We start from the raw sequence: 26,095 nt of genomic DNA on the forward strand, positions 1-26,095 counted from the left end.
TTTTAAATTAAACCTACAATATTTGTGCAGTGATGATTCGCAAGAAATTTCTTTCAAGCTAATCGAATAACAATAATAGAAATTAAAATGTTTATTGGACTGTGTTACTAAGACATTTTATGCTTTATGTTTAAAATGAAATATCAATTTGAAATGCCAATGTATAATAAAATAATGTTCTTTTATTGCTGAAGTTATGAACTAAGTTGCTAGATCGTCATTGCTTTGGCCAGTTAAGGTAAGATTCAAAATTGTAAAAGTTTTGAGATCTTGTAGAGGAGAGGGTGATACATTGGTACGTAGGGAACATTGATATATCGTAGTTTTCAGATCATGTAAGGGAGAGGGAGGCACATTGGTACATGGGGAACATTAATATATCGTAGATATCTTCTCCTAGACGAGTTATTAACTTTTGAGGCGTAGGTGCTTGGCATCACTGAATGTCGACTGTTATTCGAGTGAAAGTTCATGGAAGTGGCACGTCGAATTTCTTTTCTTGACTATTTGTCACTTTTTTGAAGACAAAGTAAGCTTTTAATTTCCTGTTTGTAAGCCTTTATAGGGATTATTTATTGTAGAGTATTTTCAGAAAAAGTTTTATTGTGTGAGAAAGGTTGATTCTTTGTGTGTAAGTTAGTCTCAGTTCAGCGAAACCATGAAACTTCATTTTTTTGTTACCTTTGGACTAAAAAAGGTGCTATAATGGCCGCAACAAGAAGATGTCCTTAGTGGGTGGTAATCGGAACTGTCCGAACAGTCGTATCCTCTTACTAGTGACATTGTAACTTAATGTGTGTCCAACAACGTTGCCATAGTTTTGATCCCCGTTACACTATGATTAATGACTTCTGAACAGAAGAAGAAATATTCTGTTGAAAGCAGGTTGAAAGTGTCAAATAACACCAAGCACTCAACTTTCCAGACTACTTTTTTCTTCGCCGAAACATTTAAGACATTCCATTCCTTACCCATATGACGGAGAAGATCAGCTTTTACTCGCCCCCTATTCTCACCGAGAGCTGTCGTCCAGTTCGAATTTTGTTGGCAACACCGAATTTCGGAGAAAATATCTGTTTCACTACCATATAGTGGGAGGAGAAGGCTAATAGGTCAATTTTCTATACTACCTACTAAGTTCTTTAAGCTCTTGCCTAAAGAATATTGGAGCACATTAATACAGAAAGGGTTGGAGTACATTGATAGTTTCAATGTGCCCTTGTTATTTCATGAATGTATACAACTGCGTATGTAAAATTTAGAACTAAGGAAAAATACTGCAAAGAAAATAGTCAAGAAAAATTTAAAAACACTCCGATCTCCCTTGTAAAGTTCTGGTTTGAGGCATGAATCACTTATATTAGCAATATACCTTGTGCAGCTACTCTAAAATACTTGTAATTTTAGGTTTTAACATAAAACACATTCTTTCTGTACGACAGATTAAAAAAAAAAGAAAGAAAAAGAAAGAAAAACTTCCTTGCAGCTCTTCAGAAATGTTTCTCTGATCACACAAAACTAAGTTTCTAACTCGAAATATATAAGTTGTGAGACACTATTTGATAAATTCCACCTGAAACAACATAATCAATAAGCATTTGTTTGACATAAAAATGTTATTGGTCTTAAAATCAACCAATTTTTTAATTTTATAGAAAGAACGTACAAAATGTTAGACTATCTTTTGTGAAACGTCTCATTTAATATTGTCCTATGAATGAATAACAAATAGCCTTCTCAAGTTCAATACATAGCTATACAGGATGGGCCATTTATTTTGATATCTCCTTGTAACTTTTAAACTAATAAACAGAAAGTGCTGCTGAAATTTTGTAATTTCTAACTAACTTCAATGGAAAATATAAGTCAATGAATGTTTTAGGTTAACAATATACAAAAAATAGTTCGAAAGATAATAATGAATTGGTAATTCTGACTGTGTTATAGTTCGTTTGGCTTTCCGACTAGTTACGCTTTGAGATTCACACAGCAATCTTGTTCACATGCGCATTTGTGTCGTATTAAAAGATGTTTAGCGACGAACAGTCTTGAAAAGCACCTGGCTGGTCTCTTGAATAAAAAAGTTCATTATTTGTTGCGAAAAGGAGAAAAGAAAATTAATAAGTTCAGAATGTTTTAACTTCTGGATTTCTCACAGAAAACGAGAAATGTTACTAACAAATAAATGGGGTTAAAATGCATTGCACATTCGAGTAAAAATCATGGAACCATGGACTGGTTACAACTGACACTCGGCATGAAATAATTTGCTTGTAGACTACTAAAATAAATGAAGAACTCTGGCTGTAAATTGTTTCAAAGTTCACTGAAACAAGGTTTTGAAATTTCGTATGTTTACTAAAAAATTATATTTGGCAACATTGTTAGATTATAAATCTTTTTCTCATTGGCAACACTCTTCGACGATATGATTAACTTGAACTGTGATATGAAATAACGGAAACATTGGAGAAAAGTAAAATTTAGAAACTTGTTCGCACGACACTTCATCAGATGAAAATTGGCGTAAATCTTGGTAAATATCACTAGGGATTAATCCATTAATAAAGATATTTATGATCGAAGTGTGTTTCTTCGTCAATTAGTAAACTGGGGCATTATTTGTTTCACTTGATATTTGGAAGTTCGTTTGTCTTCCCTTAAAATTCCTGAATTCGGATATTCCTTTAAAGATTTCATTGAAAAATATCTTTTCTTCAGAACTTCTCTTCCCTCGAGGGAAGTTGTACGTTGGTAAAATGATTCCAATATTCTCTTGAAGTGGGGATAAGGATTAATAAATTAATAATAGATAATAATAATAAGTGTGAACATTTTTTCAACACTGCGAGAATTTAATTCTCAAATCAATTTTAACATGAGGAAGAGCTTTGAAGAATATGGGATGAAAATAAATGTTAGAAAGACAAAAGCCATGGTGATTGAAACGAAGGGGTCTGTGTCAAATATAAAAGTGGGAGGGGAGAAAATAGAACAAGTGAATAGTTTTCGATATCTGGGTAGTATTTTTAGTAATGACATGAAGTGCGAACGTGAAATAAAAGCAAGGATAGGAATGGCAAAAGAAGCATTTAGGAGGAAGAAAAGTCTGTTTTGTGGGACTTTGAATAAAGATTTGAGAAAAAGACTCATAAAATGCTTCGTGTGAAGTGGTGTACTGTATGGGGTGGAAACGTGGAAATCACGTAAAATTGATGAAAATTGACTGGAAGCCTTCGAAATGTGAGTGTGGAAAAGAATGGAAAGAATTAGTTGGGTCGAGCGGAAAACGAATGGGAGAGTGTTAGAAATGGTGGGTGAGAAAAGAACACTTTTATATATTATTAGGAAGAAGAAGAGAAACTGGTTGGGACATTGTCTAAGAAGAGATTGTATCTGAGGGACGTCCTAAAGGGTATGGTGGCGGGAAAGAGAGGGAGGGGCTAAGAAGACTACAATTAATGGATGTATAAAAACAGAAAGATCATACGTGAAGACGAAGAGGTTAGCGGAGGACCGTGGAGCATGGAAGCTTCTTAGCTGCAGCAAGTGACCTGCTAATATGGGTAGAATACCTATGATGATGATGATTGTGTGAGAATTTTATTCACTAAAAATATGCTTATTAGAGAGCATATTAGTTATTATTTTCAAATTTCGTTTAGTCTCTCATTATTTGGTTTAAATATATTTTAAAGTAATAAACTTTGAATAAATGATAATAAATATTGATTTTATATGAGGTTATAAGAGTTTATGTATCCATAGTTCGGTCACTTTTTATTTGTTTATTTAACATTTATTTCATTTTTTAAATAAACAAAATATATAGGTGAATATTAGGAAAAAATATACATAAATGGTAAAAATTTTAATTAACTTGTATTAAATAAACACCTATCGAAATTTACGTAAGGAAATACAAACATTAAAATATCGACACTTTTACTCACCCATGGTAATGCACAAAATAATATGTAAAATAATTTTATGCATGAAAATGTGAGAGAATTGCGTGAAACTGTTATGTGAACATAGAGATATCACCTTGTTTCGTAAAATTAAAAAGAATATTCTTTCCAAAAAAAATTGGATAACTGGAAAAGCTTTAAAAAAATATTCATCAGGCAAGTATTTACTTAAATTCTATTTTTCCAATACATGGCTGCAAAACATCTAATCATTGTATGTATGTAGTTCATATTAGTTATGACTTATTTATTAGTACCTTTACCTTTTAAAGATTCAATACATGTACATATTCATATACATATACATATACATATACATATACATATACATACATATATATACATGTATGTATATGTATATGTATATATATAGGTTGATCTAAAAGTTACCAAGAGAAAATATAAATTAGTTATTATTGAACACATTGCTAAAATATATTTTGACTTGTTGAAATTAAAAATATTTAATAGTTATCAGCATCCATACTGTAACTCTGGAAAAGATGTAAATCAATGCAACTCTATCCATCACGACTCTGGAACTCACTAAAGAAATAATAAACACTTCTGACCAGAGTATATACACTTGTTTATTAAAAACTAAATTCCAGTGTAACAGTTTCAACAACGTAACGTTGTCTTCATCAGACACTAACTGCAATACTAGTTAGTGTCTGATGAAGACAACGTTACGTTGTTGAAACTGTTACACTGGAATTTAGTTTTTAATAAACAAGTGTATATACTCTGGTCAGAAGTGTTTATTATTTCTTTATGTAAATCAATGTTGAACATATAAAGTTAACAAAATTTATTTGTACTTGGCATTATATTGCATCTCCGTTTTACAATACTGATAGTCTTGGAGATAAGTATATAATATAGACATCTCGAAAGGATCAATTAGTTCACAGGGACATATTGGAAAGATACTTTCGTCTTGTGAATGTCGATAGTTGTTCATAAATGAAGTTTCATATATACTTGTCGTGCTAAAATATCGAAACTTCCATTAATAAAATTTATAAATGTAAAATTACAATATACGTGACAAAAAATATATGTTACTTCGTAAAATATTCGTCTTCCTAACGTAACAGAACACTACACTCGTAGTATCTGAAATGTGTGTTCTACCTAACACCAAAAATTGTTTATTTTACATAATATATTTTTAATACTTTCTGAAGTGTATGTATACAAGTCCGAAATATACTTATATGAAAATGTACTAAGAATATCTCTCGTATTTCTTTATATAACACAATATAGCAATTACTTCGAACTTCTACAGTACAAAATTACACATTTGGAATATCTTTCGTAGCACTAAATGAAGTGAAAATAAAATCTTTAAGTTTTATGTCCCATGGTGATGCCGGCTAGGCTAAAGGAGACGGTGATGATGAGAAATGAATGAAATGGTGGAATGAAGAAAGTGGAAGGAAACGGGAGAACCCCAAGAAAACCCACGGTATTTGTCCATCACAAAGCTCACTTGGCGCCAGCTGGGATCGAACCAAGAATTCTATGTACCAGAGGTGAACACTCTACCACTGAGCCACCGCGTTCGTAGCATTAAGTGCTTTTTTTTATCAATTCGCAAATATGACGTCATGGTTGAAATTAAAACCACGCTATTAAAGCTTCAAGATATCGAAACTACAAATGCTGATAAATATTTGATCGAGATTAGTTTCGTGCGTGTGATGGAAATGTAGTAATGCTGATATTAGTTGATAAATTTCAAATTAAGGACGCAAAAGGTAACTGTTTGCAATTGCTTAATTTTATTTAAAAGAGTTCGTTGTCAGAATGTTTTAATATTGCTTCTGACTAAGCTAAAATAAAATGGATAATAAAAAGTAAATACCTGTAAGTCTGCTATCAATTTCTGAAATAAATTGTAAACACAATAAACAGATTCACAATTCTAACATACGCGTATTCTTCACTCAAATAAAATAATGTTTCTCTCCTTGGTTTTAGTCTTGCTTTACAAACATTTCCGATATATCGGGTGTACTAAAAATGACGCCACGGACAGCAGAGCGCTATTATTCAGGTGAAAATGAAGCGGAAAATGATGTATAATCATATACCCTCCGGGACTTCTTTTACCTGGTATGGGGAATCAAAATTTCACTATGTCGCAACGTCGCAGATTACCTTGGAACCGTTAGCATTGCTTCTTGAATCCATCAAACAGGTACATCAATTGTTACGTTAATAAGTGATGCTAGCGTCAACGTCTATCAACTTTAACTGCCATCTGGAAAGAATCGATGTAACTATTTGATGGATTGGTAGATCTTCTCTGAGGTTCTTTATCTGCAACGTTGCCACATAGTGCAATTCACACCTCCAGACGAGAACACGAAAGTATTCAATTATATAGATAGATAGATAGATAGATAGATATAGACACATATAGATATTTCGCTTTATTTTGACTTCTAAAGTAATACTCTGTAGTCGGTGGGCGCCATTTTCAGAACATCCTATATATAGCCTAGGCAGTAAAATATTAAATACAAAATAATGGAATAAAAGAAAAAGTGACAAAGTAGAAAAAATTTCAAAATGTATGTAATAACTATGTAGTTGAATTCATTATAGTATTCAAATGCTTCAAGTGGCTCCCAGGGCCACTCTTCATGGGCGCCCAGGACCCAACTTCAAAATTGTAAATGGAAACATGGGGTGAGTGATACCTCGTTAGACATATCTTTAAAAACTAAAGAGCGATATTGCAAAAGATTGTTCGTATGGGTCACTAAGACATGGTACCTGTATCAGATAAAACGTCCAGTACCACTAATATGAAAACGGTTAAAGAACAATGAACAGAACAAAAACTCGAATAGGAAATCACAGAAGGTATTTATCATTCCACGACTTGGGAATGTTGCAACAGATGAAAGGATGGTTAGAGTGAGAGTCCTACAATGGAAAGGAGGAAGTCTAATTCCTAGAAAATTATCGCTGCGACGTCCCTCTGTAAGTTGGTGAAGCGGGAAGGAACAGTGAAATTGCAAATGAGAACCTTAGAGTTTGCAAATTGTAACTACGAAACAAAGTTATCTGAAATATGTTTTTATAAGGGATAGATATCTGTGTAATGGGATAAAGTGTGTAAAATTCTTGTTAAATTGTACCTTCCATTTTGATTGTAGGCAATGATTTGGTGCAAATATGAATCAATTGAAATACGAAACAGATTTGTCTATCAATGCAATTTTAGAAAAAATGTGTACAAACGTTGGTCTTGTTCAACAGTCGTTTGCACGATACTGGTTGGATTCTTTTCCTTCTATGTCTTCTTGCATGGGATAGATTATGAGCTTCACTGAAATGTCCACAGTTACACTCCGAACAACTTTCAGCTGTAGTCTCAGTTGTGATCCTCAGTAACGAAAGGTATTTATTGATGTAGATACCTCCCAAACATCTTGCACGCATTGCGTTAAATTATCAGGGGCAGGCAAAATGTTTGCAACTTCCAAAAAAAGTATTATTAAAACCTTTGCTTCTCATTTCAGTTGTTTCTTTTTTCCCATCGAATCACACTTTGCAATACAAATGGGTGAAACTTGAATTTCATCTTATTTTTATTCATTACAGTACCAGTAATTTGTACACACAAGTGTTTCAAACAAACCATACCTATTGCAAGTAAAAGTGGGGTTCTAATTTGAGATTTTACCATTCATTCCTGCTTCAACCACTTACAGAGGGAAATCGGAAAGATAATTTTCTAAGAATTACATTTCATCTTTTGCATTATGTCAATTATACTTTAATAATCCTTTTCTCCGTTATATTATTCTCAAGCCGTGGAATGATAAATACCCTCTGTGATTTCCTATTCGAATGTTTGTTCTGTTCATATATCTTTAATATGAGCCGTTTTCATATTAGTGGTACTGGACGTTTTATCTGATATAGATACCATGTTTTGATGGTGATTTTGAAAACGGTGGCCTATATGAACAATCTTTTGCAATATCACTGTTTAGTTTTTAAATACATATCGAACAGGATATCACTCACCCCATGTTTCCATTTACAATTTTGAAGTTGGGTCCTGGGCGCCTATGAAGGGTGCCCTAGGAGTCACTGCGACAATACCAATCGATGTGCCCCATGACATTTTCTATTTGAGTTTTTATACGGTCCATTTATGTTCAACCGTTTTCATATTAGAGTACTGGACGTTTTACCTGATACAGGCACCATATCTTGGCGGCCATATCTTTTGCCATAACGCTTTTTAGTTTTTATAGATTTATCGAACGAGGTATCACTCGCCCCACGTGTCCCTTTAAAATTTTAAAGTTGGGCCCCGGGCCCCCATGAAGGGTAGCCCTGGGAGGCACCACAACAATACCGTTTCATGTGCTCCCTGGCATTCCCTATTTGAGTTTTTGTTTGGTTCATTTGTGTTTAACAGTTTTCGAGATATTTCCGTGGAAAGATTAAAATGTCCACCCTATATATACTGTATTAGTAATCTCTAATGAAAGCCCTCTAAAGGAAATTCTTACCGATGCCAAGTTGTAACTTGATGTAAACATTGATGATGATGTTTAAAATAAAATTATTTTATTGTGATTCTTATGTGACCTAAGCACGTTATATTAAACCAGTATAATTATGACTAAGTGCATTCATTTAACCAAAAAGTATACATTTCAATTCAATACAATGTAAAGTAAATTATTTTTGCAGAAACATGGGCACGTGCTCTTCGCAACCGAAACATGAGGAGATGATGGATCCTGTTTTGAACTTACATGAATGGGAGAAGAGGGTTATTCTGAAAGACTGGGAGGAAATAGAAAACCATCCCTACGGGTGTTCTTTGCTCTTCTTTCGACTGTAAGCATATTATTTATTTCATGCTGAAAATAAAGTGCAATTCAAAGTGAATTGTATCTACAAAATGAAAAGTTATCTGTGACAGCTGCTTTGAATTTATTGCAAAAAATACCGATATAACATAAAAAGTAAACTCTCCACGAGGAATGTTGGGAAAGTCATGTCTAATTACCTCCATTTTCTTTTTTTAGGTGAATGAAAGCAACCTGGCCATAAAGGACAAGCATATTTAAGAAGGTGGACAAGATTTCAAGGAAAAATGTCAAGTGACCGGGTCGCCAGAGCCTCCACAAGTGAACAAGTTAATTAAAACCCAGAAAATACTAATTTAGAACAGAGACATGTGATTCGTTTTTCTTTCGTAAGGGCGTCAGTGTTAATGAAATTGATCGAAACTTGGCGGAAGTGTATGGTGATGATGCACTGTCGCATCGACAGGTAACACGATGGATAAGCTCATTTAAGTGTGGTAAAACAAACGTCGAAGATGAGCCTAGGAGTGGTCGACTAAAAACAGCAACTTCACCTGAAGTCGTGGAAATTGTACAAAAATTGGTAATGCTTGTCTATGGTGGCTAACAAGAAAACCATCCATAGTCGTGGAAATTGTACAAAAATTGGTACAAAAAAGATTAGAGAAATAGCGGAGCAAGTAAGGATTGATATTCATTGTGTTTGGGATATTCTATACCAACGCCTTCGGCTCACAGAGGTCTCTTCCAGATGAATTACTCATAATTTAGACGTTTTTCAGAAGCAAACTCGGGTGCAAATGTGTCAGGAAAATTTGGATTTTATGGGAGATGACTACTTCTACCAGCATGTAGTGACAGGGGATGAAACATGGGCTCACTGGTATGACCCAGAATATAAACAAGAGTCCATGCAGTGGAAGCATCAGGGGTCACCAACTCCAAAAAAATTCAGGGCAAAGAAATCGGCTGACAATGTTATGGTGACTTTTCTGAAACAGGGAAGGAATTCTTTTGCTTGAAGCTATACCAAAGGTACATACCATCACAAGGACTACTTACAAAAAAAAAAAAAAAAAAAAAAACACTTGAAGATTTACGCCGAGCAGTTCAGAATGAACGACTCGGAGATGCACATCGTCGAATTTTTGCTTCTTCATGGCAATGCGCCTGCACCCACATCACATTTTGTGCAGGCTGCTATCACAGAACAGGAAATGTCTCAACTTTTCCACTCACCCTACAGTCCTGACCAAGTGATTATTATGTGTTTCGTCATTTGAAAACAATACCTCAGGGACCAGCGATTTTTAAGCGACAAGCAGGTAATGGATGCTGTGGTTCAGTTCTTTGACTGGAACAAAATGGAGACAATGTGTAAAACTGGAAGTTGATTACATTGGGAAATAATAACGTGTTTTTTCTCAGCTCATTGGTTTTCTTGTTAGCCACCATAGACATGACTTTCCCAACACTCCTCGTTTATTATTTTAACAAACATTCACATTCAATCATAGATATTCGCGAATGTTCTATATGAACCTCTCTTGTAACGCAGCAGAGGTCTAAACGATAATCAAGTTCTAGCCATCTAGTGTTTATCCCTTGGAATAAACAGCCTATCCCCCACACTGTTTCACTCACTGGTGTGCTGCTCGGTTACGAAATTTTGTCAGTAAATGAAATGGCGCCTGGACAGATGACTACAGAGTTTAAAGCTCTTACATTTTTCAAGTTTTCATTTTTACACAATTTCACTTTTAGAAAATTTTTAGTTTGATACAATCTTTAAGTTAATTAAAACAATTCATACAGAGGGGCAATATTGATGGGACATATTTAAAATACATTTGTGGAGCATGTTGAACGCAACACGTATTACCAAGTGTGTGGAACACATTGTCAAAAGACAGGAGTTTTGTAGTGTTCTCAGTGTTTGAAGATTATATCTGTTAGATGGGCAGCACTTTGACGAGAATATTCGTTAGATCCTAGTTGTGACAATCATGTTCTGCATAGTTTGGCGCAAGGTTTCAGCAGGGATGGCACCACATGCCTGGCACCACTACTCATCGTTATTCATTACAATTTTTCTTGTTAACAATTCTACTTAGATCTGGCTATACGTCCTCATGACCAAGTCATTTTGGTTACAGCAAATTCTGTAGTTTTAGAATCAATTTCAATATTAGAACGCCGTCTTCCTTGGTCTAAAGAGTAGACCCTATAATCGTGGGGCGTTTAAATGAAAGAAAGAAAAGAAACAATTTTAGAGTAATTCTAGTGATAAAGTCGACATGGCTCCATACAGGCCCGTATCCAGGGGGGTCTAGAGGGAACCGGCCCCCCTAAACTTTTGCTGGCCCCCTAAAATTTTCACGGTAGGCTTGCAAATGAACTATAATATGGCGATGAACTATAATATGGTTGGATCGCCCCCCTTAACTTCAGCCGGACCCCCTACGTTTTTGGGCTGGCTACGGGCCTGGCTCCATAGCCGCGACTCTAGTGATAAATAACCAACAGGTTTATCTTATATATAAAAGAGAACGCACAAATCCTTTGTTCCCTCATCACGCTAATACGGCTGAACCAATTTCTTTTATTTTTGGGGGGTTATTAGGATTTGGACCCTAGATGGTTTTTATCATATCACTTTAATTTTTAATTACCAGTGTCTTGAGATAATTGACCATTCAAGTGTCCATAACGTACAAATCCTTTGTTAGTTCATCATAGGTAAAAATAAACGTATTTATATGCAACCCGCATGACCGTGTCACTCGGCGGGTTAACATAAATGACAGGCGATATAATGTTAACATTTACTGCAATCTACTATGGTTTTTATCATATCACTTGAAAGCGAAAAAGTAAAAATTATCTAAGTAACAAAGTTTATTGCGTTCCGGGGTGACCGCAGCGAAGCGGGGTGAACGCTGCTAGTTTTCTATATAGAATAAAATAAAAATGCCGCACAACAACGGTAGCCGTAATTTTGTATATTAGCGCCACTAGTGGGCAATTTAGAAAATAGCAAGTTCTTCAACATTGTCAAAGGAAATTTGGAGAATTCAACTTACATGTTATACTGATATTTCCAAAATAAATTCATTACAACAATAAGAAGTAACTTTTTTATCCCATTTATTTTGAATTCTCCTGTAGTTTCATATGTACATTTTTTTTAAAGCTTTCGGTATAGTAAACCTATTTTATAAATTTCCAATAATAGATTATTTTATTAATAGTGCATTCTGTAGACGAAAATATGACAACACGGGAAAGAGTTAATAAAAATGGATATAACTTTTCACCCATACATGCTGCTGAAGTCTTCGTGAAATTACTATTAAGGATTGTCCCACTCTTCAAGAGACACATTGTTGCAAAGTGCCTGTATAATAGATTGTTTTTCTTTTGAGAATAAGTTCAAAAATGTAATGCGTCGATACAGATAATTGGGTTATTTTAGGAACTTTTCGCGATTATGCTGCGTTGTTTGATGTCCTCTTTGTTTCCTTACGTGTAGGGTTGCCAGAGTTTTCAGAAAGAAAAAAGAAAGATTTTAAGATTATTTATAGGGTGGGAAGAGGGATACGTGATATTTAGAATTTACATACGACAAACGCATATACGTATATGATTTCATATAATACCGTAGAACAACTTTAGTTGGAAACTGGGTGAAATTAAAAATAATTGCAACACCTAAAGTTCCCCAAAAATATATATATAAAAAAAAGTTCCCGGTTGTAGCTCATATGATTCGATCCTTGTCCTAGTAGGTTATCGTCTCATAGCCTCGGCGCTGAAGAGGGCGCTAAACTCAAATCCTACCAATCAAATATATTACAGAAATCTTTACTGTCTCTTAATTGTACTTTAATGAAGATTGCATCTCAACAATCCCACAATCCCACATTCTCTCTCTCTCTTTCCCTCTTTCTTTTTTTGTTTTCTCTTTTTTTAACTGACTTCTTTACTTTAGTAATGTTTCATAACTCCAATGAACATCTTTTCCAATAGCTATAATAATCCTGCAGTAACCTAAGAAACTTCTTCGTGCATCTGTGCTTGTGTAGAGTAAGCGGGGACAAAAATCCGCAGTTTGGTGTTTGGATTGCGCTGGAGCAGAAAGATATAACGGCAAAATAACGAATTTCGCACAAAAGTATAAGTGAACATTCCTCTATATTTTGAAGGTGCTAGAAAGCCTACTAATTTGTTACTTAATAAGATACACCAATTTAAAAAAGGATGGACAAATTCGGACTTTTGTCCCAATATAGGAGGCAAAAGTCCTATCGCAATGGGGCAAAAGTCCGCTGAAATACACGAAGCAGGAAACCGACATATAGGCATTTTTATTGAATTATTTTGTTTTCTACAAGAATCTTAAGATAAACAAAGAGCATACAAAGCATGAAGTGATTCTTCGCATTAACAAAAAAGTTAGACTAAGCAGAAAGATAAGTTTATCTCACTTGAGAAAAACTCAATAAACATACAAAGTATGAAGTTATTCTTCGTATTGATAAAGTTAAACTAGGGAAAAGAAAAAGAAATTATTCCACTCATTTACGAATACCACATACAAAGCATGAATTTTCCCCCTCGTATTAAGTTACACTAAATGAAGAAATTAGGCTATCCCAGTTATTTATTTAAAACACACACACACACACACACGAACATACGAAGCATAAAGTTTTTGTTCGTGTTAAGTTATACAAAGAAAAAAATAAGTCCTCCTTACTTAAGAAAACCTCAATAGAGAGACAACGTATAGAACTTTTCTTTTCATCAACAAATTTAGAGTAAAAGAAGAAATTATCCCACTTATTAAGAAAGGCACATAAAATTATGGAGTGAAATAATTACAAAACCAGGCTTGGGTCTAGGCATTTGTCACATACGAACTGGCCTCCTTCATAAGCTGTGCAATCATGATGCCACCATTCTTCGCACGAGTTACACACTATACAGTTCTCATCCAGTGGATCGACATATTTGCCTTTACACAATGAACATACATATTCCACTACTTTTGAAGTTGAACTTACAGCGGATGCAAACAATTTCTTCCGTGAGGCTGACTTCTTAGGACCCTTCTTCTCTTTTTCTTTTCGAACAGTACGTAGCTCTTTTTGTAGTGTTTCTAATGACTCCAAAGCCGATGAACCAAATGACTCCAAGAGTACTTTTCACACCTCAACAGATGGATTCAGCAATACAAACAGATATGTGTTAGCACTACTGACTATTAATCCTAGGCTCTGTTTACACCGCTGAAATGTGAATGGTGCCCTTGGTGCCATCGGTGCACTAATCAGTGTTGAGCGTGGCTTGCCCAAATTTAAAGATCAAACTCCATATAGGCCTACATAGCTTTAGTTAAGCTAAAGAAAGCCTACATAGCAAACGAATCTAAATAGGTCTGCTGTGATAAACTGGAATTTAAATTTAAGAATAAAATTATTTACAAATTTGATAGCTGGGGCAAAAGTCCGCGTTCGGATTCTTGTCCCACAAAAATCGGAATTTTGACCCATTCGCACTTGTTTTAATTACAATGAAATGCTGATGTAATAACTGATACCGGGAAAAGGGAAGATAGTGTATATTGTTACTCAAGAAGTGTTTTCATATGAAACAGGAACAAAATAAGTCGTGACTTCTTCCACGGACCGTAGTACTATTTCCCATAAAACAAAATATTACTTCAAAGTAAGACAAAATGTAATTTACCTCATTGTATCAACAAATTTCACCGCATACCTTTACTAACATGGACAGTACACCGCCGCTATTTAATCTTTCTGCAGCACAAGCAGAGTTGCACAACTACAACAAAAAGTACCCTGAAAAGGACTTTTGTCCCCTGCGGACTTTTGAATCCGGACACTCTACCCAAGGTCTATACTGAAATTTGACTTCATAAACTTAGTTGTGACAGTCATAAATTCAGTAAAAACAGTCAATAAAGAAGCTTTCCTGACAGTACATGGCAAATTGGACCCTACTCCACTTAAGCACCATGAAGGAGTTTACTTTAGCCGCGTCAACAGCGATTATTATTATTATTATTATTATTATTATTATTATTATTATTATTATTATTATTATTATTATTATTATTATTATTATTATTATTATTATTATTATTTGGTATAATGTTTGTTGTAAGGTCACGCCAAGACAACGTAACATACAGCAGCAAGTCCTTCTTGATACAGCAAAAATACTGTAAACAAATTTCCTTTGCAAAATTTCAAAACCTATAGACATAAATTTGCATATCCTGACCTACATTCAATGGCCTCCTTTCTGAAAGATTTCACATATGGTTAGGTACGAAATTCATTTCCTCTGATAAAATTGCCAACTCACTGCAAGAAAAAGATGGGGTATAGTTTACCCGAAAGGGGACAGAATAGCTGAACTTCCTCTACAGGGTAGACCCTACTATTTTTTTTTACCACATAACGCAAGACGTTCGATGGAATCCATGAGGGCGCATGAGCAGGTGTTGGTCAGGGTACCTTCTTGTCTTTAAGAGGCGTATTTATTTCAAACATTTATTGTACCGCTTTATGTTACTTGATAAATGGCAACTGGGTACATGCTTATAGACTAGCATTACCCAATAAAATAATTGCCATTTTATTCCTGACTATAAGTGTCTTATGAGAAAATGCATGTTCTACAAAACTAGGATGAAGTTAGATGGAAAGTTAGTAAGTTATTGTAAGAAAGTGATGGAAGAGAATTTTGCAAATCTATTTCTTGCTATTTTTTCTTTTGTTTTACAGATTCATGGACGCTCATCCAGAATTTCAGGAAGTTTATCCCAAGTTTCGAGAGTACCCACATCCTCTACTGGAAAAGAATCCAGCTTTCCAAAGACAGGCCATCAATATTATATATCATATTAGCGACATTGTAACAAATGTAGGAAGTTCCAACTATATAATTAATAAGATTAAGTACGTAAAAAGTATCCACGAACGGAAAGGTGTAGAAGTTCCTGAGGTCGGGTTCAAGGTAATTATGCTAGTCTTGTAAGATGGTAGGAGAAAATAACATAATAATGATATTATATATATATATATATATATATATATATATATATATATATATATATATATATATATATATATGTGTGTGTGTGTGTGTGTGTGTATTTTTTTTAGCTCCAGTGTAATTTAGCGTACATCTTCTCGATTTCGACTTCTGATTAGTGCACAGAAATTTCAGCTTAGTTCTATTGTCGTCAGTTAGTTGTGAATTAAGAGATTAAGAGTTAATATACTCTTACTGTCGTGAGATAATTGGGAAACCTTTTGAATTAAGAAATAATGAACACTTATTGTCGTCAATTAATTGTGAAACGATTTCAATTAAAAGATAATGTACTTCTCTTGTCGTAAGATAATTGGAAAACCGTTTGAGTTAAAAGATAACTAACTCGTATTGTCGACAGTTAATTGTGAAATCATTGGAATTAAGGTGGATCACTACCCGGAAGTCAGTATAAGCATTAGTTCATTGCCTTAACCAACTCGTAAAGAAATGGCACATATTATAAATATTGCACTATAAAATAGAGTTACGCATCAGCTACAACATAAGATACTATTTCCTGTGATTATGTATTCTGTTATCTAAAAAAGTAACATATAAGAGGAAAACTTGATGAGTTTTAAGATGAGTACGTAAGATGGCGCTTGCTGTTAGATTTTGCTACTCCTGTGCTCAATTATATGAAATTTTTACTTACAAGCATAAATTATTTTATAAGTAGTTGTCTCATTACGGAATATGGATATTATATTACCATTTTTCGTGTTATGTTTTACATTCTATCCAAATATAATTCTATGTTTAAGTAAATAGTTTTAGCGGCTGAATCTCAGGCTTGCGCAGGACGCCATAATGCTTCGTTGCCAAACTTGCATGTTTACTGTTGCAGTCACAGTAGTAGGGTAATTCATTGTTAGCGTTTCAAGTCCAGAGGCGGAACCTGTGAATTGTGACAAAACTATTATAAATAATAAAAGTGGAAAATGGGGAAAGGGAAGGAATCATATACAAAAAAAGAAGAATCCAACTCAAAGTAAAAGATCAAAGAGCCAAGGGAAGCGAAGAGAAAGGGACAATAATTTGAAGAAACAGCTTTTCAATTTTTAATTGTTTGTTTCCAGGTAAATATTATGCACACGTGTAATACAAAGGTAGTTTATTTTGACGATCATTTTGAACATTAAGTATGTAATGTGTGTTCTTTCTGTTTTCTTCTTTCCTTTCTTTTATTTATTTATTTTTGCTGAAACTCATTTTGCTTAGGTAAAATATTATATATTCTTGAAAATAATTTATATATGTTTTTGAGCTTTCATATATACACGAATAGTTGCCTCAACTTATTAGTGGAAAATACTAATTAATTTCACTTACTAGGGAAGATCGTGGGGTGTTACTCTGGCTTCATACTGACACTATGCTCTGTTGACTCCTTTTTACATATGAAACAATTAGGCAACCGGAGAAATCCTCGAGCGCAAGCTTGTTCGGATACTCCAAGAAAACAATTGGACATGATGGTATTCATTATGGAAGACGGTGTTTCAATATTTCATCCATAACCATTTTTTATAATTTTCAACGGATTTTAATGGCGATTATTTGAAAATAGTGGCAAAATTTCAGGCAATATTTTACGGTATTCTGCGAGAAATGTGACCAAAAAACAAACCAAAAAAAAAAAAAATCGGCTAGCGATGATGTATGCAAACAGCGGTATTCTCGAGAATAAGTCACCTGGTTCACAATTTTGAGCGCACATTCCCGCTAACCATTTTTTTTCTTTCTTTAAATTTTTCGGCCAATTGAATATCTTAGATTATTTCCTAGAGTTTGACCAATATTTCCCCACAATCGACATTCCAATTCGCTGAAAACTAAGTACATGGCTGGCGATGATATATTAGAACACCGTATTCTGCCATGCATAAGCATAAGCCGACAGGGTTTGAAGTACCGCTCAGGAGTTTCTGAGCTGTTTGGATCGCATTTCCGCACGATTAGGATCTAACTAATAAATAAAATACTGGTGGTATAAACTAATATTCGTATTCACCCTCAATGCCAGCCTTAGTAGATAATTTATTTGATTTAACTTCATTTTAACAATAACATGATTTTCGTTTTCCACATATGATACTATATTTTAGTATGGCCCAGTGCAAAATTTTTGGTAAACAACTGATCCGGACAAAACAACACATTGGTGACAGAGTTTTTTTGAGAAAATATTGGTCTCACTCCTAGCTACAGAAGGGGAAGAATCAGGCCTGTAGCCAGCCCAAAAATGTTGGGGAGGGGGCGATCCAACCATATTATTGATCATCACCATATTATAGTTCATTTGCAAGCCTACCGTGAAAATTTAAGGGCGGCAGTAAAAATTTAAGGGGAGTCCGGGCCCCTAGACCTCCCATGGATACTTGTCTGGGAAGAACACTACAATATAGATCATCACAAGTTTAATTGTGAATACCACGACGTTCTTCATTGAATTTTGCACTAGTTGCAAAGCGTTTTCAAGACAAATGCTTTGGTTCAATTTGAAGGAGGCTACACAGAAAGTGATATTTGAATAACAATACAGTCAAATAGGGGTATCAAATACATTTTATTAGCTTATTGACCCAGTATGCCAAATGGGGGAATTTGCAAGGTGTAAGGCGCCATTACCCTTCATACCCTTCCAAATAATTGCCCTTATCTTTCAAAATGCGTAAGGTTTGATCTTACTACTGTGTTGGGCATCCAGGAGAACTCCCTGATGCCAAAACTGAAGCGTCTATCTCAAGAAATGGTTCTTCAAACTTTTTGCAAAATCTGTTCAATTTTGAGCTTTTAATGCTCATAATTCGAACACGCTTGCGAACGAGGGTTTCTCCGGTTGCCTAATTGTTTCATATGCAAAAAGTCGTCGACTGAAATTAATATCGTTACGATGTCAGAGTAATATCCCACGACCTTCCCTAGTTAGTATTTAAAAAAAATCATAAAACCGTAAAGCTTGATTATTTTTTTTCCTATAATGAAAATAAATTATGTATATCTTCAGTTGAGAAACGCAGTAGAAATGCAAATCCTTTTTCTACTCCGGAGCTGCAGTGGCTCCGTGGTAGAGGATTGACATCCTGTATGTGGGATCACTGGTTCGATCTCAGCTTTTCCAGGTGGGCTTTATGATGGGCAAACACCATGTGTGTGGGGGTTTTCTCAAGGTTTCCCGTGTGTTCCTACTTTTCTCATTCTATTATTTCATTCATTCTTATCATCACCGTCTCGTTTAGCCTACACGGCATAACCGAGAGACATGAATGTTTTTTTTTTTTTGTAACGTCCTATCATTGTGTTCCGAATAAAAGATGATGATAATGACAATGAATGAAATGGTTGAATGAAAGAAAGGGAGGGACCCGGAAGAAACCCACACATATGGTTTGTCTGTTGTCCACCATAAAGCAAACTTGGTACGAGCTCGGGTCCAGCCAAAAATCTCACCCACCAGAAGTGAGTGTTCTATGTCTAGCTCTTATTGATCCAATATTTTGGCCGTAAGTGATACGTGTACCACTTGCGGTTTCAACATAAGAATAAGGAGCGCAGATAGAACCTATGCTTGGGACGCTGAATCTATACCAACAAATAATTGCTTGTTATCACTTACCGTCTTTGCTCTATGTAAATTGAAATTGTGATAAGGGGCAATGCAGAGTGACTGGATGAAGCAGCTACAACCACTGGCATAAGTCGTGGTTCAATCTATAACATCTTCCACGCTGTGCTCAGATTTCGAAATGTGTGCGCCAGGATGGTATCATGCCAGCTGATAGACGAACTGAAGCAGGATGTGTTGATGTGTGACGAGATTTTGCCACTCCGCAAACTTTCAGAAGAGATTCATTATTTGGAATGAAATATGGGTGTGCTATTACATTCCGGAAGTAAAATATGAAATTTTTAAGTTTTACGTCCCACGATTATGCCGGTTAGGCTAAAGGAAACGGTAATTATGAGAAATAAATGAAATGGTGGAATAAAGAAAGTGGGAGGAAATGAGAAAACCCCGAGAAAACCCACGCAAACTATGTTTGTCCACCACAAAGTTAACTTGTCGCGAGCTGGAATCGAACCAGAGGCCCCAAGTACCAGAGGTGAACGCTCTACCACTGAGCCACCACGTCCCCATTCCGAAAGTAATAAAGCGAGCATGCAATAGAGGCAGTATCCATTATCGGACACAATCTTCTACAGGGAAGTTAGTACTTTCTTCTGGTGCCAAAAGGGTGTCATTTTGGAGCATTAGAGCCTACGGAACTCATAGTCAATAATAACTTGTATTCTGATCTCCAAAAAATCGTAAACCTACTATACGAAGTAACACGGACTTCTGAAAACAAATTTCCTCTACAACATAACAATACTCGCACTCATATTACTGCCACAATAAGTGTTTACAGCGAGTAAGTGTTCACTGACTTGGGAATGTAGATCAAACGAAAGGACAACAGTCTCCTGCATGTTGACAGTTAAAACAAGAATAAACATAACTGAATATCATTGATATAGCAAGCAGCAAGAGCAAGGAATACTTACGGACTTTTTTGTCAAGTGTGCATTTTGATTTTCCTCGCCTTCTGCTGATAGCGGCATTCTTCATCAGTGCTGCTGTGGATGTGATAAGACAGTGTTACAACTAAAGGAAAGAAACGAGCTTGAGAGCCTTGACTGAACTAACCATTCATCCCACTTTATTTTACTTCACAAAAAAAAAAAAGAAAAAAAAATTCCAGTTGAATTTATAAACAAAACACCTCCTAGAATATGACGTCATTATTTAATACTTTGACCCCCTTCTGTTCAAAAACACAAAACGCGCTTTGTTGTGTGTTATGGTATACCAAGGGACTAACTATTCACAAAATTTCAGATTTTTTTTATCCAGGCCCATTGGAGATATTGGACAGTAAAACATGCCAATTTGGCATAATTCCCCAACTTTACGATTTTTTTCAGGCCTTTGGGAGCAGCTACAGGTCTGTAAATTTTTGTGTATTAACTTATGACCCCGGACTACGTGTACACACAAATTCAGATCTCTACATCAGTTGTTTCCTCTTCCCAAACATGTTTTCAATGTCCAAAAATGTTGCTACTGCAGACCCTGATTTCACCCCTTCAAGCGGTTTTAGGCCAGAATGTTAAGAGATCAAAGTTTTAGCTCTGCATGACTTGGAGATATCCAGCAATTTTCAATTTGGTAGTACAAATACATGCTGAGATATTCAAAACAAAGTTAACGCCTAAAATGGAGAAATCGCAAAATAGCGGCAGCCGCTGTGTCGCCATGGGATGTTGAAAAAAAGTAATTAATTGTGGTTTTGAAGTACCCTGATATAGGTTAAACATTCATAAAAAAAATAGATTTTGTGGAGATGGTCGAGTGGCACATGCTTGATCACTTAGAACGCTTCCTCGCGTCCTCGCGCTTCCTCAAAAAGTACAATGGGCAAAGAAAGCACGAGGACAGTGTGATGTCATGCGATCCCCTACCTTTTCAGATCCACTTTTATCATGGGTCACAGGTAAGTGATTGGTAACATAGCGAAGGAATTACTTTTCGAGAGTAGGGGAGATCCGATATTGGATGTACATTGTAATCTTTCTCTTTCATAGTGATTCGGATCCCACTTTACACTCCTATATAGTTTCGGAGCTGATACAGAACGTAAAAATGGCATCACTCAATTTTGTTTTTCAAATGCATCAATATTTTGTGACACTGCTGACATTTTGCTATGTTATACTATCTGTGTTATGCATTTGAACTAAATTCATACTATGAGACCCAGATTCCTTTATCACCATCTGTTGCCACATATCAGACTTCTCCATTGTACATTTTCAGCACACATAGCTCCAATTGTGTGAAACACTGTACCACTACACTTCACTATTATGTTTAGTGATAATAGTGCATTTTAAATCTGTGTGCACTTGTATATGGTGCTATTTCAAACAAAATATGTTTGTGCTGAGTTGGCAACACTGCTTCACCTATAGCAACACTGTTTATGGTTTTCGATAGGGCATTTTGTTCTCATTATATCGTGCAACTTTTGTTTTGATCGCTTTAATGGTTTTCAAGATATTTACTTTAATCGTACGTAATTCCATACTATAATTATTGGATATTCAAATTCTGAAGCCTAGTAGTTCCTATTCTTCTGGTCCATAGCACCGTAAATTTTGCTCATTTTCATTTCGCATGATGCTCTATCAGATGTGCTATGTGGCAATCAGATTTTAGCGACAACTTGTGGGACCCTCCCGTGTAAGAATATTTCCCATTCGGACAGGTTAACATGGATTTTTAGTGAGTTCCGAACACTCAGTTCAAATTTAAAATACAAATGCCTTTGTATATCTCTGTAGTGCACTTAATGTGAAGAAATAAGATATGAGGCACAAAGATTACGTTTGTATGCATTTTGTCATCTTGGTATCTTATATTTTTTTAATACAGCGTGTCCACAAAATGACTCCGCGATTTAAATTGGTAATAAAATGAAAACCTTTTGAAATTTTGTGTTCATTTTTTGTCTAAAACTATATCAACACATAATGTGGTATATGTTCATTACAGGTACCGGATGAGAGTCCCATGTGTTACTCGGCAAACATCTATTCGATAAATCAAGCTCACTTCACACTCTTCGAAGCATATCCGGCGTGATTCGTTCCTTCAGAATTTCCATAGTTGGGAGTAGTGGAGGTACGTACACTCTCTTTACACGTACACTGTCTTTAACATACCTCCACAGGAAGAAATCACATACAGTAAGATCCGATTACTTAGAAGGCCACTGGAGAAACTCTTGGTCATTACGTCCAGCATGACGAATCCATTTGTTGACGGGAGTTCATTGAGATACTTACGGACATTGCGATACCAGTGCGGTGATGCTCCATCTTGTTGAAAAAAATAGTCACCTACCTCAGCAAGTTATGGCAACAACAAATTCCGTAACATATCCAGGTAACTTTCGCCAGACACAGTTAGACTTTCAAAAAATGTCCATAAACTCTCCATTCTGATATGGCTAAAAAAACATTACACTTGGATGAATCACGTCCCACCTCCAGCGTGGCATGGGGATTCTCTGATCCCCATATTCGCACATTGTATCTGTTGATCTTTCCATGCAGGGGGAAGCTTGCTTCACCACTGAAAATGATCTTGGACATCAGGTTATAATCATTTTTGAGTAATTGCTGGAGATTCAAGCAGAACTGCGGTCACTTTGGATGGTCTTCAGGTTTCAACTTCTGCATCAATTACAGTTTATATGGATGAAAATGCAAGAGTCTGCGTAACACCCTGCTAATCGTGCTTCTTGGGATTTGTAGTTCTTGACACAGATTTCTTAGGGATCCGCACAAGGATTCCTCTCACGCAATCAACAACTTGATTCGACAATAGTAGTCGGCCGGGATACCGCTTTTGCTTGTCACAGATACACCCCTCATCTACGAAATCGTTGTATCATTTCGAAGTTGACTCATGTGAAGATGGTTTCACAGCAAATTTGCGCCTGACCGCATATTGCACGGACACAACGCTCTTTGTTAAGTGAAATTCCAAAACTCAATAGTTGCGTTGCTGTTTGGCGAGCACCATCTTGAATTTACTACCCTCTAGCGGAACAAGAAGTGAATGTTAGAACCTGTAGGGAAGAAACAAAAATATTTTGAGTTAATACATTTCCTGATATCTTATTTATAAATATATTGCAAAAAGTTTTCATTTTGTAATCAATCGAAATCACGGAGTGTTTTTTGTGGACACAGTGTATAATGAAAATATTTTCTTTAGAGACAGATCAATGTTACTCTTCGTAATTCATGAATCTGATATACTTTTGTCACGTGAGGGCTTTAATAAACCTTAGAATATACAGTATATATCAATCTGTGAGTAACACTAATTCCTAGTAGTTAATCGCCGCTCCAGCAGCAGGTTTGCTGCCTGTCTGCCTTTATTTAAAAGTAGACAGTGATGATAATGCTGTAGAGATGAACCACTTGGATTCATAATTCTTAAACTATTCATCAGAGTGAAGTGTGAATATTGATGTAGTGCCATGAAAAAGGTATACTAGACACTGTGTGTTTTCCTCAAGCAGAAGACCACACCTTTCTTCAGAAGGCAAGATTTCTTTTTTAATTTCGGCTAGGTCATTTTTTAACCACATTTCATTGAAAGCTATATTCCTCGTTCTGATATAGCTTTCTTCGCTCTTGCTTTTTACTAGTGCGTTTCATAGAAGAATGTGTTAATGAAAACGAAGTTTACCGCGTTCAGGAACGAAAACAATTAAACTACTCTTCTTACCCCTCCTTCTTTGTATAGAGGAACCACTTGCATTGTGGGAGAACTTAACCACATATGTAAGTGATCTATCTGTCCCAAGTTAGCTTCTGCGTATGGTCTATCAGTTCCACAGTGCATGGTATCTCTAACCCATATTACTATGGGATAGATGCACCTGTCAGCCAGAAATCTCGGGTAGAAATATGTATTTTCTTTTTATCGTAAAAGCTTTAGTTGTGGTTACAGAAAGTCCTCTACCTGCACAATTATTCCAGTTATTTAAGGCAGAAAAACGGTCCATCTCTACCAGACTTACCCTATATAAAATCTACAATTATTTATTCCATGTCAAACACAGTATAATTTCTTAACTAAGCAACATGTAGGTAGTACATAGTATATAAACTGCAGACAGTTGTTACAGTTTACCTTTAGGATTGTGTATATGAACTACGAACATTTCTTACAGTTTACCTTTAGGGTTGTGCAATAACAAGCTTTAATGGTAACCCACATGAAATATACTACCATTAACAGTACGTAACCATATCTAAAGCTGAACATTTTATTTGCAACTGCAAATTACTTGGATAAACTAAAAACATAAATCACGATTTTAATATATTGCGTATAGCGGGCCGAAGGCTTGGAGAAAGCAACGAATAATAATTATTATTATCGTAATAAAACATTGGTTATATCCTCGACAGGTCAATGGAACTGTTACCTAAAAATAATCTTCTTTGAAGAACCATAAAATGAAACCACTAGTTTCTATTACCAATTGCAAGTAAGTTCTTTCTTCCTTGCAGCTTATGTTGGAAGCATTGTTAATATTTTTGAAGCATCATTTAAACTTTAAGAAAAAGAAGCCAAATGAAGAAATTTGGGAAAGGTTTTTAAATAAAATTGTCGATATTCTTTCTCATCCAAGCAACTACCCAAATCAACCAGAAGAACTCGCGACCAACTAACATTTTATTGAACATTTTATTGAACATTCAAGAACAATTTTGGATTTTATTACTTAGATTCTTTTACAATTAATATAAAATTATGTGTATATAATTTAAGATGCTTAAGAATAAACTATATCATATAACTATGTTATGTATCATTTATTGATTTTCGTGAAAAATAAAATAATTATTTTTTTTTTCTTAAAAAATAAAAAAAAGAACATGGCAGCAATATACCGGTACAGCAATTCCAAAATGATTTTACAAATGAAAGAAAGGTGAACTATTTGCTCACTCCCCTACGAGCAGCAAATGAATGGATTCGCACAACCATGATAGTGCAACAGTATGAAATTCAAGCTTGCAAACAAACGTGTAGAAACAGAAAACATTTATCCAAATACAAAGTTATGATAGTGAAACGTAAATAACTAATTTGGTTTCCATAGTCATGACCGAATTAGTTTAGTTGAATATTCTAATTTGTTTTTAACTTTGGTCGGTGGAATAAAAATGTTTAGTTATCCGTGTACTGGACATGGTATTAATATAGTAAACTATTTCCTTTTACACTTCTAACTTTGCTATGCATAAAGTGGCCAGAAATATTTTGACCAAAAAGGATATATTTGACGTAAATCAACAGAAAAATTAAAACACTGATACCTTCATTCTGTTCAATTAATCAGAGAAATAATAAAATAATAAATAAATAAAATAAAATAGTTCAGTCACCATCATTTTTACTTCAGAGATGATTTTGTCCTCTTGAGTAGCTGAAAGTTATCCTTTTTTCCAACTCTGAACTCTTCACAGGTCATTTTCACATTGAATTTTACTTTCATAACTTGTTGGCAT

The 26,095-nt window shown here is 35.1% G+C and overlaps 1 protein-coding gene across 1 annotated transcript; it reads left to right on the forward strand.

The window, feature by feature from the left end:
• Window positions 1–135: 135 nt before the first annotated feature.
• Window positions 136–25,372, forward strand: LOC145664781 (uncharacterized). The gene is made up of 4 exons (XM_081731739.1): window positions 136–238; window positions 8,703–8,852; window positions 15,640–15,871; window positions 25,091–25,372. The coding sequence occupies exons 2-4, from the start codon at window positions 8,707–8,709 to the stop codon at window positions 25,250–25,252; spliced, it is 540 nt and encodes a 179-aa protein (XP_081587865.1). The 5' UTR covers window positions 136–238; window positions 8,703–8,706; the 3' UTR covers window positions 25,253–25,372.
• Window positions 25,373–26,095: the final 723 nt, after the last annotated feature.

Source organism: Thermobia domestica, chromosome 11, assembly GCF_964235325.1.
Source record: "Thermobia domestica chromosome 11, izTheDome1.hap1.1, whole genome shotgun sequence".
In the NCBI taxonomy this organism is placed as follows: Eukaryota; Metazoa; Arthropoda; class Insecta; order Zygentoma; family Lepismatidae; genus Thermobia; species Thermobia domestica.

What these genes read in the sequence shown, in the direction of transcription:
- LOC145664781 (XM_081731739.1), top strand. Translation starts at nt 8,707, where the DNA reads ATGGGCACGTGCTCTTCGCAACCGAAACATGAGGAGATGATGGATCCT. An exon ending in TCTTTGCTCTTCTTTCGACT is followed by an intron (nt 8,853 to 15,639) that starts GTAAGCATATTA and finishes TTTGTTTTACAG; the next exon opens with ATTCATGGACGCTCATCCAG. An exon ending in TTCCTGAGGTCGGGTTCAAG is followed by an intron (nt 15,872 to 25,090) that starts GTAATTATGCTA and finishes TCTTCCTTGCAG; the next exon opens with CTTATGTTGGAAGCATTGTT.